At 34.2% G+C, this 16,634-nt stretch overlaps 3 protein-coding genes across 4 annotated transcripts in view; 2 read left to right on the plus strand and 1 right to left on the minus strand.

Moving 5' to 3' along the window:
- Nucleotides 1-1,168, plus strand: part of LOC136032985 (D-aspartate oxidase-like) — a 43,587-nt gene extending 42,419 nt beyond the window's left edge. For both annotated transcript variants that reach the window (XM_065713505.1, XM_065713506.1), the window contains exon 6: nt 827-1,168. In XM_065713505.1, the coding sequence (XP_065569577.1) occupies nt 827-946 (120 nt within the window). In that variant the 3' untranslated portion in view covers nt 947-1,168. The remainder of the gene's footprint in view (nt 1-826) is intronic.
- A 1,076-nt stretch (nt 1,169-2,244) lies between these two features.
- LOC136032573 (uncharacterized) lies at nt 2,245-3,312 on the plus strand. The gene has a single exon (XM_065712844.1). It carries the CDS (start codon nt 2,245-2,247, stop codon nt 3,310-3,312), a length of 1,068 nt encoding a protein of 355 aa, XP_065568916.1.
- A 2,288-nt stretch (nt 3,313-5,600) lies between these two features.
- The window catches only part of LOC136032987 (protein lifeguard 1-like), an 89,463-nt gene continuing 78,429 nt past the window's right edge, over nt 5,601-16,634 (minus strand). Inside the window, exon 3 of the mRNA XM_065713507.1 lies at nt 5,601-8,188. Coding sequence (XP_065569579.1) covers nt 7,820-8,188 — 369 coding nt within the window. The 3' untranslated portion in view covers nt 5,601-7,819. The remainder of the gene's footprint in view (nt 8,189-16,634) is intronic.

Raw genomic sequence — 16,634 nt, forward strand, 5'->3', positions numbered from 1 at the left:
CTTTCTCTTCTGAAAACCACAAACAGTAGCGAGTTGGCGCTGCAGCGAATCTTCGGATATTCTCGATCGTGAAGTTGATGCTCTCTATTCATGTTTTGTGACAGAATGTGAGACAAGGACTAAGTGTGCAAACCCAAGCGTCAAAATATGATCCAGAAGAAAATGGAATGCGAATGCGCCAAAAAATGTGAAAATCGAACACTACTGGAAAATATGGCTACTTTTTCTGGGATGTGACGAACATTTTATAAACTGACTATCAACAGTACAAAAATGAATGTAGATAAATTAGGCCTATTGGTTTACGAAAACCAATTAATTAATTAATGTTATTAATCATTTTGTTTATTCGGTCTAAGAAATTATTTACGCCTATTGGTTTAATGTTAGAAAAAAAAATGATGTCTAATGAAAAGAGCCTGTCAAGTTATGAAGAAATGTCTTCTTTTTTAATGACAATGCCTGTCCTCATTCTGCCGCAAAAATTCAATAACAGTCATTATAAATTCATTAAAGTCGTAAGCAGTTATGTAGAAATGTAGTTTAGAACTCAAACGATCGAATAGATTCTTTGTGTTTCTTAAAATACGTTTTATTTCTAATGCATAGGTTTTCAGTATCCTTTCCATTCGATGAATTTGATGCGTCTCTGAGACTCCTGCCTAGAGCCTAGAGGCTCCTACGAGTGGATTAACTCCTTGTGGAGACACTTTTATGCACAGCCTCCTTTCAATAGAAATCTGGTTTGGTTTTCAACGGAAATAGTTCTTTAAAGACTTGGGTAGTTTGTATCTATTTACTTTTATGAAATTTACTACATTTACAGGTGATTCACAACTATGGGCACGGTGGTTCAGGTGTCACTCTTTTCTGGGGCTGTGCCAAAGAAGCCGCTGATTTAGTTGGTGAAGCTTTGAGCTCAAAACTTCTCAAGTCTAGGCTTTAAGGCATCTTTTGTACACGCAACACATCATTCCCGGTGCCTTCATATTTATTGGGGGAAGTGTAGTGTAACGGTTCAGTTTGTATTTTACTATATTTTTCTTTTCACTGCCCGTGGAAGCGTTCTTCTCGTCGTTTGTGTTTACTGGGTTTATTTTTATTATTGGCTCCTCAGATTTTATTTGTTGTCGATGCAGTTACTGAAATAAATTATTCTTTTTTCGGATTTACAAGAAAATTCCGTTTTGATGATCAATTGATTTTTCTTTATTTTGCTATGAGGAATTAGTTGGCTGTAGGAAACAGCCAACAAATGAAGTCGCTGTTTATGCATTATGTTGGCTGATTTTGGGTTTTGAGTTTCAAATCCAGACCCCATGTAGATTTAACTGATTGTTTAAAGTAGGTATTGTATATTAGTTTCAATGTATTACTGTGCAATATATTTTCATTTATGATTGTGGAATTTACCGCATTTCCAAACAATAACTGTTAGTTTTCCCTCAGTTTTTCTTTTTCTTATTTTTATTTATCATACTGCCACTGTATTATTCCCACATAATGATCATCTGTAAATGGTATTTGGAATAGTAGGATTAATCTTTGTACCGCTGCAATTCTTTCTTCAAGGACATGCGCTCCATGACCATCATTTTTATCACCATAAAATTCTATTTTATATTCCACCTTCCAAGAAATTACTAGGTCCCCCGCCACTCTGTTTGCCAACCCGTCCCACAAACTGCTCTTCTGTCTCCCCAATTATGTTATAAGCCTCCTCCGTGACGATGTTCATTATTAATTACGATGTTATGGACCCTAATTTAGGACCATGGACAGAAATAAAAAGTCAGCGGGCCACAAACTACCATACTCCTGATTCCTGGTGGACCTTTATTCCAGAAAAAATGACCTATAAAAGAGAGGTGTCTGTCTCCTTTGTTCGTTTTTTTTACTGTTTTCCAAAAGGTGTTTTTATTTGTAGTGTTCATTTGTCGGTATTTTGGTCGGCCAGTGTTGAACTAAATGTATCGTAAATTTAAGTATCACTTTTCAGGTTCTGGTGTTTTGAGTTGTCTTGGTTGAACTTCTTGTGTTAAGCCCCTTATGTTGAGCTGTTGGCGTGTTAAGTTGTCTGTGTTGAGTTAAACGTGATGATCTTCCTCTTTTAAGTTATGTGTGTTGTAACATATATATTGAGTTTCTTGACTTTAATTTTCTAAATTGAATTTCGTGTGTTGAACTGACTAGATTGAGATTTGTATATATTAACTTGTCTATATTGAATTTCCTGTGTTGAATATGTTGGTTGTTGGTTGTTGCCTTAAGTTTCTTAAGTACACCGAAATCTTCCCCACCAAGTCAGTTATCATTAGTGAGTTTGATAAGCCATGGATTACCCCTGCCATAAAGAAACTCATCCGTAAGAGATGCCGCCTATATTCTATCGGTGATGTAGTAAACGCAAAGAAACTACGAAATTACACCGTCACTGTAATACGGAAGGCCAAACTTCAATATGGCCGTTTATCAGTGTCACCTATGCGCGTCAGTAATCCAAAGAAATGGCATCAGTCTGTCCGAAAAATGTCGGGAAAATCCACTATCTCTAGTGTGAGAATATTGGATGATAGTGGCAAACTTCTCACTGCGACAGATGTGAACTCCTTCTTCACTGAAATCTGCACAACCCACCTTCCACCCACCGAGTCCCAAAAAGCCGACCTCTTGTACGGCTGCTCAGAAGAGGAAGTTATTGAAGTCACTGAAGAAGACGTCTTCAAAGAATTAATGAAAATTAAGCCCAACAGTGCATCCTATCCTTCGGAACTTCCTGTAAAACTTGTTCGTGAATACGCCCCCTTCATTGCCAAGCCATTATCCGTGTTGATTAACCTGTGTTTCATGCTTGGTACTTTCCCAGATATTTGGAAAAAGGCATATATCCGGGTTATTCCGAAGTCAAGCCCCCCTAAAGCATGTGATGAATTGCGTCCTATCTCGATAACCCCCTGCCTGGCTAAAGTTACGGAAGCATTTGTACTCCGTCGATTGCTCGACCAAATCAGTTCTTCTATCGATAAGTACCAGTATGGTGGACTCCAGGAGTGCAGTACTACAATTTATCTAGTGCGTATGTATGATTGTATACTTACATGGCTGGATAAAGGTAATCGGTTCCTGGATCTAGGTGCAATAGACTTCCAAAAAGCTTTTGATTTCATTAACCACCTGATTGCTGGCCAAAATTTGAAGATAGTGGGTGCGAAAAAACGCGTGTTATCCGTGATTATGGATTTCTTATCTAATACGAAACAGCGTGTTTATGCCCTGTTTGAGGGGGTTCTGACTCCGATTGGACGGGTATAACATGTAGAGCTCCGCAGGGCACAAAGTTGGCTGCCATTGTATTTATAGCCGTGATCAACTACCTACTAGTCGAATATGAGGATCATTACAAGTTTATAGACGATATCTCTTTTCTATTGAAATACTTAGTTGAAAACGGGATTGTTAAGAAAGAGTTCAGTGACGATTTCTTCGATGCGTTTATTGCCGAGTGCAATGTCTCTAAATTGATCATTAACACGAATAAGTCAAAGGTCTTACGCTTTAATCCGTTGAAGCGCACATTCAGCCAACCGTATGTTCCGTTTCCGATTGTCGACTCAATAAAGATTTTGGGAGTTACTTTTTCAAGTGATTGTTCTTTCGGCTTGCACGTTGAAAATGTTGTTAAAAACGCAAATGCATGTCTGCAGTCTTTGAGTACAATGCGTAGATTTGGCTGTGATGTCCAGTGCCTATTGCTAGCTTATCTTACATACGTCCGTCCAGTTCTGGAATATGCAAGCCCACTATGGGGGCCTGCAGCACTGCGTACTGTATACCTCATCCAAGAACTTGAGTCGGTGCAAAAGCGAGCCGTGTTCATTATTATTGGCGATCGACAACTATCTTATGGTGAAGCGCTTGTTAAACTCGACCTCCCCACGTTGGCCCAAAGATACGAGCAGATTATCCTGAGGTTTGGGAAGTTTCTTCTCTCTAAACCCCAGCATCGAGACATCTTACCACCTACTGCACCGCCCAACAACCGTACGCGTCACCAAAATAAACTGGTTCCAGTAGCTTCACGCACGAACCGCCACGCAAATTCGTTTGTATCTCTTTTTACGGATTTGCTAAACAAAGCCCAGTGATATTTTCTTCTTCTTCTTTTTTTTTTTTTTTTTGTGTTAATTTGTTATTTAGCATAGTGAAGCAACGCAAATTAGCTGTTAGCTACGATGTTGTTTAAATAAACCTATCTCTCTCTCTCTCTCTCTCTCTCTCTCTCTCTCTATCTCTATCTCTATCTCTCTCTCTCTCTCTCTCTCTCTCTCTCTCTCTCTCTCTCTCTCTCTCTCTCTCTCTCTCTCTCTCTCTCTTCTTGTCTGTGTTTCATGAGATGAGTTTTCTACCTTTATCTACCTTGCTATGTCTGTGTTATTGTGTTGTTTTGGTTGAGTTGGCAGCATGCAAGTTTCCTAAATCTAATTTTCTGATGCGTATAGTCGTGGTTTCAGATACATATATTTAATTGTGGACTGTGTGCCCTATATCAAGTATATTTAGTTGACTTATTTGATCTTGAGACACTAGGTCTTAAACATAGCCCTCCAGTTATACAGGTATCAATCCTCGCCTGATTTTAGTTTTAAAAAGGTGGAAAGTGTCCAGCTTTCTACAATAATGTATGTAAAAGGCTTTAGTTTTTAAATTGTTAGTTTGGGTTGATTTTGCTTCCTTGCCCCTGGAGTAGTATGTGCTGTCAGCTGTAGAGGCATATTTCCAAGACTTTTCGACCATTCTGATGAAAACAGCTGTTTTCCATGTTTAGTCCGAAGTCATAGGACCCTGGAGGCATAAAGAGGGTGGTTGATTGCCCCATCGTCTGTTTTCGATTAACACGGCAAATCACCACATTTTTGCGATCACTCGCTGCATGCGATGAGGCCAGAAGAACACAGAATAATACACTGGTGATATGTCTCTCTTTACTAATTCTACGCTGTTATTTTGACTATAATCAAATAAGCCAGGTAAGTGGAGGGGGGCAGCTTGGTAACAGCTCTTGTGACTGTTGAATCTACTGTAATTGCACTTGTTGAAGTCGTTGGTTTGATGTACACCATCGTTTGATCCTATCTCGGGGATATTCCCCCTTTTTTTATACAAATTACCAAAATTGACAAAAAATTAAATATTTAAGGCCAGGGAAAAAGTAAAACATTCGTTCAGTATTTAGTAAGTGTTCTCTCTCATCTCATTTTTATTGTTGAAAGTTTCTCACTTTACTTAGCGGTCATAATTGTGACTAGCAGAGTTCTTTAGATACGTATTTAAAGAAGCTAATAAGACCGAATAGTATTTTAAACCAGGTAAATACAAGATACATTAATGTTTAATTTACAAAATATTCGATTACCAAATCTACTACATTAAGAGTATTTCCAAGACCAAATTAATCAAAGGATATATAATCAGCTCTTCCTGTTGATCTAGCCCAATGACACTCATCTAGAAATACTATGTATACTAAGGGTCTATTTTATGGAAGAATTTCAGTCAAATTTAACACCCTCTACTAATTTCTTTTTGCGAGAAAAAACAAGAAAGGCTACCAAAAAATATATTCTGGAAATAAATAAAAAATACAACACAAATATATTACGTTATCCAACAATAGAACTCATGCAATCAAAACACGCCATAAATATAGCACACGTACTTATGTCGTTTCATTTAGAATTTTCGATTGTAACAAGCAAGTTTTAGTAAAACCATTTTACTTTCTTTTTTTCGTGCATGACGATGTTAACCAGTTAATTTCCAATAATTATTTCTTTGTTCATTCAGTAGCAGTTAACAATTCATTGGTTTTATTTACTGATGTTTTTTCTCTTTTGCTTTTCAAGATTGAAGTTAATTTTTATCGGAAATTTTGTCTGGTATTTGATGTTCTACGCTCTGTCAGTAAAACAGAGAGGTTAATTTTAGTGCTTACAGAAATAGGATTAAAAACCCCTTCGTTGCCACAGGCAAGCTGGGTTCATGCCGGGTAGGTCCATTACCGAGCAAAGCTATACAATCACCCGGCTGATAGAGAAGAATCTAGTTATAAAAGAAAGGCATACATTGCCTTCGTCGATTTTCGATCTGTTTTGACACTGTCGACAGACAGTCACTGTGGCTGATCCTTCAATCTGCTGGTGTACCTAAGAAAATTGTCAATCTGTTCAAAGAACTATAAAATAAGACCAAAAGTGCAGTCATTCTAAATGGCCAGCTCTCATCACTTTTTCAAATTAGAACCGGTGTTTGGCAAGGCTGCGCTGCTGCTCCCGAGTTCATCAATTGTGTCGTGGACCATGTTTTCAACAAAACACTATTGGCACATCCTTTTGGCATCGATTTTGGTGGAACAGCTCTGTTAATAGTTGACTTCGCTGACGATGTTGCATTGGTATGCAAAAATCTTGCCTGACATCAAAACTTCCCTGGAAATGCTAGTATTTGCTGCAGAAAAGTTTCGTTTAAATGTCAACTTGACCAAGACCAAAATATTACCTGTGGATGAAACACCAAGCAGCCCCCTGACAACTATAGAAGTATGTGGCAAAGATGTTGGGATAGTCAAGCAGTTCTCATACCTTGGTTCAGTTGTCTGCTCAAATGGAAATCTAGATGCAGAAATATCAGTAAGCGTGGCAAAGGCGAACGCCGTTTTTGGCTGCCTTCTGAGAATAATATTTCACAAACTTCAGATCAGCCGTCTCACGAAAGGTCGTACCTACTCTGCCTCGGTAGCAAGTGTTGTGTTGTACTCATCAAAGACTTGTCCTTTGACTCAGTCGCAGGTGATGAAGGTAGATGCTGTCCAGACAAAACATCTCCGTAAAATCGAACACATTAGGTGGCTCGATAGGGTACGGAACATGGATATTCTTCGATCCTTTCAATTACCATCACTGTCCGAGCAGCTTGAGTCCTGCTCGCTGCGTTGGTACGGTCGCCTGCCCACTGAAACACCCTCCCGACTTATATTCGACTTCGATCCAACTGCAAACGGCTGAAAACGCCGCAGAGATAGACTACGTTTGAGATGGGTGGATAACATGCGCGATCGAGTCACAGCGTGGGGCATTGACCCCAGCGAAGGTCCCAACCTCGTTCAAAAAGGCCACTCTGGAGACGACGAACGGCGCTGACATCTGGTTCCCTCTAAGCTGGCGACGCTGCCGAGCAAAAGCTTTAAGTCAAGTTCCGCCCCCCTATGCTGAAAGAAAAGGGAGCGGTTGAAGATGTTACTAAAACAGATATAAAGGAAACTAAACAGAAATTAGTGTTAAATTTTAATAGCTTGATGAATGAACCCCAGGGTACTTCCAGGGAATACGTTTCGGGAAGGACAAGAGGGGCAGATGCCCCCGCCCCCAGTAATTTAGAAAGAAAAAACTATTATGTATCCCATGCCACGTGACTATCTGGATATGGACCCCTCTAGCCCCCCCCAATAGAAATACTGCAGCTACGCCCCTGGGTACTTCTGGGATCCCAACATCTTATAAGCCGCCAAGCTACCAAAGGTACATTAAAAGGCTATTTTTTAGTTTGTTCTTTGCATCAGACGTTCATTTCTTTGCTAAGCGTTTTGACAAAGTTTTGCGAATAAAGTTATGGCAGAACGTTTCACAAAAACTGACCGTGACACCCATTAGTCAAACCGCTCAAAACATCAAAACCGCTTTCGTTACAATTTTTTGAGGGACCATAATTACCAGTTTATTTTCAAGACTTTTACCTATCTATTTTTTAGTATGACTTACTAAATCTAATCACTGAGTAAACCAATTAGTCTGAGAATATAAATAAACAAATTAACAATATCAAGGTACAAATTAAGCGCAGCAAATATGTATTCTTCTGGTGAAATGGAATATCGATGTTTTCCCCCCATCATAATTTGCAAATCAAAAACTAGATAAAATGAGAAAACTAGTGCACCCAATGAAGCGTAAAGAATTTGTAAAATTTTGGATTGAAATATAAGAGCAAATAATCCGAACATCAGTAAGCAAATGCCTAAGCACAGAAGTCCTCCAGCCATTGCAGTGAAATCGATTTTAGTTTGAAATGAGAATAATGTGAGTGCCAGTGTAATTATGGCAACAATTCCTATTGCCAGTAAGACGTCGTCCGCCTGAAAAAATAAGTATCTCATAATTATCGGATGAGGAGATTATCGGTGAGGAGCCCAACTTTTACAATAGTCGCAAACTTAGCACCTGGAATCCAGAAAATAAGCATTTTTCACTTCTTGTAATAAATTTCTGCTTTGTGATTTTAATATAAAACGTCCAGAAATGTAACAAAATTTATCAGTGGTAGTTTTGCAACATCTAAGCTGAGAACCTGCTATTTTTCGATTTGAACTTTTAAAGCACGCGACTACTCTTAACAAAGAATTTTTTCTATTTTGTGTTTCCAGAAATAATTAAATAAGGCTGGGTTTCAGGGTTGCCAGCAGAGGTTAGCGTTGGCATTTGGCTCGAAAATCATGAAAATTGGACGATTTCATTTGTTGTAATAAAAAAAAAATCAAACGTAATGGGACTTTATTACTTCAACTATTTAAATGACAATCTTAAAATCTTTTTAGTAAAGAGTAAATAACATGTGTCTGATATTTTTAATTTATTTTTTGAGTTTTGAGATGAAGGCAGTAACTTTGGAATAAAAACCAAACATTCTTTGGAAACTTGACGAAAACTAATTGCTGAATCTCGGTTTATGTGCTAACTTAGTTTATCTTTTCAGGGACCATTGTAGTATCTACCTACAACCTATCCAGAAATCAAACCTGATGAAAAGAAAAATCTCTGTTCATATTTACCATGCTTTACAAGTCTAATTTTCTTTCCTTTTATCACACACAAAAATAATCTAGGCTGTGTAAGCTACCTTCGGATTGTTTGGCACAATCAAAATGGAGAGATAAGTAGTACCCCTTCTGTGAGTTTAAACTCAGCCCTATCTCGGTGTACGATTGGAGTCGCTAACCCCTCGTATCCCCTCTTTGGATACTAGCAGAGCCCTGTCCCAATGTGCAATTGGAGAAATCGGGTCTGTCGAGCATCTGGTATTACTTAGTCGTTTCCGGTTGATAAGGAAATTTCAGGGAGCATTATTATCTGAGTTTCGTTTGCCAAGTATGTTGTTCAATAATTGAAGTGGGTTGGAAGTGACATGATGCCTAATAAACGAAGTTTTGATACGGATTCTAATATATAACCGGAGGAGATTTTTTTGTGCTGTAATAGTATCGAGCTGATTATTGATTATTGATAATTGATTATGACTAAAACCGGTCAGATATCAGTATTGTATAGTAATGGTCCTGAGCCCATCGGTTTTCCATTAGTTTTGGTTCCCACAATCCCATCCAGGACCGAATGCCGCCCACCAGGGCCCCGAGTCCCCCTCCAGGGCTTCAAATCCCCAATACTTCCTCCAATTCCAACCAGCTGATGTCCAACCAGAGCTCCTATGCCCCCTCAACCATTTTTTAACATATATTTTGAACTTGGATTTTCTTTTTGCGGCAGCCCCCATAGTACTCTTTGGTTGGACATCAGCAGTATATGGTTTATTGTATATTTTGATCAATATTAACTGTGCGCCAGAAGGATAAACACTTACACCATTAAACAAAATTGAAGATGAAATATTCGAAGAAATCCTGTACACATGATAAAGTTATCGTTGCGTTGAATGCTGACAAATACAAATATTTTAACTACGAAACAACTACTAGTGGTAACACTATTGGAAATGTATGCGTACGCTGTCATGATAGTGAGAGATTAAAATCCTTAGGAGTACCGAAAAGATTCAACTTTTATGAAGCTGGATATGCGAGAGCTACTTTTCCAGACATGTTAGTGCTAAAAGAGAATGCAAAGATAAAACTATTAGTTGATGACAAAGGCCAGATTCTTGCTGCTACTGGTGGTAACACGTTACCTGTTTGTAAATCATATCGCCATCTTTCTGGTATTAGCACTCAAATGAAAGCAAAGGGAAAAAGAAAGGCCTACTGCTGCACTAACATCATAATGCATATCTTGTCTATATGCCAAAACTCCAAAATATGTAAAAATAATTTGGTAATAGACAGTGAAACTGAAAGCGAAATAAAAAGAGCAATTTTAGACAATATCACGAAGGAATATAAAGACGAAATGATGAAAAACAAAGCACATGTGAACATGTCATATACCAATAGATACAGTCAATGAACCCAATAATAGCAATGATGCAACGTATAATGCGATCGTTGCTAAAACCATGTGAAAACTTGTGTATGACCCACCCCAAAATGGAGTATGTGTCATGTTAAGATAAAACATACTAAGCACTTTATGGAATGGATTCAAAGCACACATTTTTATTTTTGTGATGATAATCTGTATGTCCTTGTTTCAATAAAAATACTTTATGCATTACTTTGTTATTTTTCCATTATTTCTAGGGTATTTTCTATTTATATTGATAAATTCTTTCCCATATTCGATACTTCTATTTTGTACTAACCCTAGTCGATGTTGAATCTTATTAGTATACTCTGATTAAGCTCCCTCTCTTATGTTTTTCAGGGAAGCTTTGAATAATTCCGAGTTAGCTATATTCTCAAAGAAACTGCCAATACCACTAACGTATTGTCTTGTGTATAGCAATTGTTTTTTTATTATTCAACATTTATTATAGTAAAAAACCTATTAAACATTTTAACACAATTATTTATAAGAGAAAGAATGAATTAAAACTAATTTACTAACCATTAAACTTTGTTTCAATTTTATTAAGCTCGTTTCAAATCTAAAACATAACCAGTATTATCACTATTCATGTCGATAAGTCTACCCATTTTATCTATAATTGATATTTCAAAGAATTAATGCACTCTTTTCTATTTCTTAAGAGGTATTGTCTTTCTTTAGGGATTTCTATGATCAAGCAACCCGGTTCGATCTTAGGTGCAAATGTCCATATTATATAACATCTAACCCCATTGACGATTGAACTATCGACTAATGGACAATGGACTTGGATCTTATCCATATTTCTTGTAATATCCGGAACTTTTGTACCTTCATTGAATTTATCTGATAGTATAATATCAATTTCAGAACCTAAAATAATACTTAAATCACTATTAAATTTGAATTCATAATTACTTTTCAATAGTATAACGAATCTCATCGTTGCAGGATTAGATGAAACAGTTATTGGACAGTTTTTTTCTAAAAGCATTAAAGTAATGACTTAGAAAATAATTCAAATACTCGTCGCTATACGTACCATTGGGTATCACAAAACTTAGCTATGGTTCATCTTTATTTTTCTAAACTCAAATGTATTGTTTTTAAATTTATCACTAATATTTTGCCATGAATACTATAAAGCACATTGTGTAAAGCAATTTGGTCTAATCTAATCGGATTACTTGTATAGGATTGCTCAATTTCACTTTTGATACCTTCAGGAATAATCAAACCCATTTAATAGAATACTTTTTAAAGAAAAACAATTTCTTTTGACATGAACAAATTGTTTTTAAATACATTTTAAGATAAATTTGATATATTGTATTCTATTCATTTTCTTTAATATTTTATCTTTTAACAAGGAATCTAACATACTTACAGCCTAATTTCTAACCTTTTCTGATATGTTTCCAGCAGTTCTACTAGCTATTAGCCTGTATAATCGTTCAATCTTATTTAAAAACAATCTAGTTCCTACTTATGGTATTTCTATGTCCATTTTATGGATTTCAGCAAACTTTAACAATCTATACCTATAAAGTTTTACAAAATCAGCTAGTTTAACATTTTCAGGTATTCCCTGTCCTTTTTGTCCACCATATTTGTGATTCAATTCACCCGATTCCTTTATAGCATTTTGAAGGAACTCATGATGTTCTAGGTAATATAAGCAATTCAAAAGAAGTTGGTTCTCTAGGATAATACTTTTTTGCGGTCTTCGTTTAACTATTTCAGTAGTTTAGTAGGTTAGATTCAAATTAAGATCATATACTGTCGGTGATTCATCAGCAGTTTTTATTTTTGGTACTTCTAATGATTCAATGCTTTGAAGTTGTGATGGTGCTGGTAATGGTTTAATACCTTCAAGTTATGATGATGGTGTTGATTAAGCGTTTGGCTAAAACTTTCATTTTAGTTTTATTGATTTTATCCTGTTGTAAGTTTTTTCTTCTTATATATTTTTGCATTGCTGAGGACGGCCCTTGGACATAGGGCCGAAATATTGATTCTAATTTGTTTCCCACATTCTTGAGAAATTCCCTTTCGTTCTTCTTGTTTTTGGTATTTGTGATGGAAAGGCAGTGTGGTCTTCGTCGCTATTTGCGAATAATAAATACATGAAAACCTTTGATAAAACAAAACCCTCAAATTGGTTAATGTATTTAGATTCTAGCAACTTGCATGGCTGGGCAATGTCTCAAAATTTATCTGAAAAATATTTTAAATTTATTTGTATACCTGACCACTTAAAAGGAAACAACACCTCCGACAATTACCAACAGTTAAGATACTACGTTCAGTCAGAAATTAATAAGGATAATGTAAGGGCAATTTATGAAGTTTATTTAGTGTATCCAAGTGAATTACACAATTAACATAAAGATTTACCACTAGCTCCTGAACTTTTTCAATTTAAATTAATTACAAACTTATATAAAAAAATTTACTGTGCCTTCTAATAATTTAGACTTTTATTTAGAGCATGGCGTAATATTGAAAAAAGTATATAGAATACTACTATTTATTTAGTCACCCTATCTAAAAGAATATATCAATCATAACACTAAATTACGACAAAAGGGAAAAAATGATTTCGAGAAAGATTTCTTTAAATTAATGAATAATGCTTGTTTTGGGAAAACAAGGAAAATATTAGAAAAAGAGCTGTATTAAAATAATCACTAGTGATGAACAACGACAAAAAATAATTAAGAAACATAAGTTTATATCGTAAATAATTTTTAGCGCCAATTTCTTGGTAGCGAAAATATCCAAGTCGAAAATAAATTTAGATACACCTGTTTTTATCGGACTCGCTGCCTTAGAGTTATCTGATGTTAACTTAGAGCTGCCTTAAGTTACTGATGTATGAATTTCATTATGAATACATGAAACCAAAATATAATAAGAACATTGATTTATGCTACATGGATACGCATAGTTTTATTTATGATATTCCAACTGAGGATTTTTATGAAGATATTAAAGCTGACTTCAAAAAAAAATTCGATACTTCGGATTATAAAAATGAAAACCCTGCTAACTTCAGTGCAGTCAATAAAAAGTGATAGGTATGATGAAGGATCAATTATCTGGAACAATAATGTATGAGTTTGCAGGTATGAGATCAAAAGTATACGCTTATTTAAAAGAGGGTCATGATGAAACCAAAGCAAAGAAGAAATTGAAAGGTATCAAAAAGAATATCGTTAAAGATAAAATAACACTACAGTAAAATATAGATGTATTATTTGGAAAATTGGAAAGCTTACCAGAAACTCAGTATACTTTCAGAGCAAACAAACATAGAATGTTCTTAGGAAAACAAAATAAAAAGCTCTAGACCCTAAGGACACTAAAAGAAGAGTATTGAAAAATAAAGTAAACAGGGTGCTCTGGGGATTTAATTCTATAGTCAAGTTAGTTAGTTAAATAGTTAAATTAGTTAGATAGTTTTTTTCGTTTGTTAGTTAAGTTAGTTAAGTAGTTTTTTTATTAAGCTGGTAAGAAAGTCAAGTTAGTTAGAAAGTAAAATTAGTTAGTTAGTTAAGTAGCTAGGTAGTTATGTTAGTTAGGTAGTTAAGTTAGTAAGGAGGTTGAATTAGTTAGATAGTTAAGTTAGTTAAACAGTTAGGTAATTAAGTTAGTAAGGAAATTGAGTTAGTTAGACCGTTAAGTTAGTTGGTTAAGTTGTTAGGTACTTATGTTAGTTAGGTAGTTAAGTTAGTAAGGAAGTTAAATTAATTAGATAGTTCAGTTAGTTAGTTAGTGAATTTAATTAGGTAGTTTGGTAGTTAAGTAGTTAGGCTAGTTAGGTAGTTAAGTTAATAAGGAAGTTAAGTTAGTTAGGTAGTCAATTAAGTTAATTAGGTAGTTAGGTTAGCTAGGTAGTTAAGTTAGTTAGTTAGGCTAGGTAAGTAGTTAAGTACTTTTTCTATTAAAATTTTATACTAAGGAAATGAATCAAATAGTAGTGCCTATAAAAGTATATGATTTTAAACCTTCGAATAGTCAATTGCATAATAAACATCTGCTAACACATCAATGGCCTTTTAGACTATTAATTTGCAGAAATTCTGGTGGTGGTAAAACCAGTTTATTTTTAATTTAATATATGATTTGTTATGTTTCGATAAAGTTTATATATATGCTAAATATTTTGAAGAAGACAAATATGCTAAATAAAACAAAGAAGACATCGAAAATTTATTATTGAGAGGTAGAAAATGAAATGCATCAATAGTATATATTTTTCAAAGCCATTTTGATACTCCTAAAATCATACGATTAAATTGTAATTACTTTTCATTTTTCAAATGTTCTAATCCAAGCGAAACTGATAGCATCAGACAAAATCATGCATCTGACTTTAAAAAAGGTAAGTTTCTTAACTATTTTAATCATGTCATGGATGTTTACTTGTTAATTTGAAATAAACAAAGAATCTTTAAAATATAGAAAGAACTTTGACATACGATTACAAAATGATCAAACTAGTTAATAAATTAATTTATATAATAAATGAATAAATTTGGAAGTTTAGGAAATAAAACCAGTAAAGATAACACTTTAAGTAGATTACTCGACGATAATGGTAATCTTGATTTACAGGTTAAGCGCTTAATTAATTTAGATGATGCTATTACTATACAAAATGTGAAAATTATTGTAAACGATTTCAAGGATGAAGTTGTTAACCAAGCAATTCTTACAAATTAGTATTTAAGTGATGATATTAATATATTAACTAAGATTTATCACTCATTTGATAATATGTTGACTAGAGTCGATGGTGAAAGATTATTCGTAAAAAATACTAAGAAATTACAAAAGAAGATGTAAATGTGGAAAATAGAAGAATTGAAAATGTTGCAAACCCTGAAAATGGTACAGATGCAGTTAATCTTTCAACGTTAAACGATTTCAAACAAGAAATTACTAAAGATCAAATCCTAAACAATCTGAAATTAAGCGAAGATATTAGCAAGTATACTAAAATTTATCAATCACCTGACAATATATTGACTAGAGTTGATGGCAAAGAACTATTAGTACAAAATACCTTAAAAGTAACAGAAGAAGATATTAATACTGAAAATGGAAGAATTAGAAATGTTGCGAACCCCGAAAATGGGGCAGATGCAGTTAATCTTTCAACATTATTTATATACTCAAAGGGTTTAATGCATTTATTTGAACGTAGACAATTTTGAAAATCATACTTGAAAAAATGTATTTGAAAAAGATCCCGATGAGACATTTAAAAAGAGAATCAAAGGAAGGTTGAAGTAAAATAAATAATATTAGATTTTATATATTATATTTTATATTAGATTTTAATAAAATAATTTACTAATAAATGGCAAGTTTTATTCAGTATACAATGTTTCGGTCCCCTTTTGAAAAAAAGAAAAAATAAAGAATGCTCCAGTGCTAAAAGAAAATATCAAAATCGTGCAAATTACACCAGAAAATTGACAGAGATCCTGTTAAATTTCTTTTTAAACCAAAGGCAAGTGAATAAAATAGAAAAATTTATAGATTTTTCTATTACTTTACAATATTACGATGCTATAATTACTATACTATTACGATGCTATTACTATACAAAATGTGAAAATTATTGTAAACGATTTCAAGGATGAAGTTGTTAACCAAGCAATTCTTACAAATTAGTATTTAAGTGATGATATTAATATATTAACTAAGATGTATCACTCATTTGATAATATGTTGACTAGAGTCGATGGTGAAAGATTATTCGTAAAAAATACTAAGAAATTACAAAAGAAGATGTAAATGTGGAAAATAGAAGAATTGAAAATGTTGCAAACCCAGAAAATGGTACAGATGCAGTTAATCTTTCAACGTTAAACGATTTCAAAAAAGAAATTATTAAAGATCAAATCCTAAACAATCTGAAATTAAGCGAAGATATTAGCAAGTATACTTAAATTTATCAATCACCTGACAATATGTTGACTAGAGTTGATGGCAAAGAACTATTAGTACAAAATACCTTAAAAGTAACAGAAGAAGATATTAATACTGAAAATGGAAGAATTAGAAATGTTGCGAACCCCCGAAAATGGGGCAGATGCAGTTAATCTTTCAACATTATTTATATACTCAAAGGGTTTTATGCATTTATTTGAACGTAGACAATTTTGAAAATCATACTTGAAAAAATGTATTTGAAAAAGATCCCGATGAGACATTTAAAAAGAGAATCAAAGGAAGGTTGAAGTAAAATAAATAATATTAGATTTTATATATTATATTTTATATTAGATTTTAATAAAATAATTTACTAATAAA

This window comes from Artemia franciscana, chromosome 11, assembly GCF_032884065.1.
Source record: "Artemia franciscana chromosome 11, ASM3288406v1, whole genome shotgun sequence".
In the NCBI taxonomy this organism is placed as follows: Eukaryota; Metazoa; Arthropoda; class Branchiopoda; order Anostraca; family Artemiidae; genus Artemia; species Artemia franciscana.

Bases quoted from the DNA above. Each gene is read 5' to 3' on its own strand.
- LOC136032573 (XM_065712844.1), top strand. From the start codon at position 2,245: ATGTTGGTTGTTGGTTGTTGCCTTAAGTTTCTTAAGTACACCGAAATC.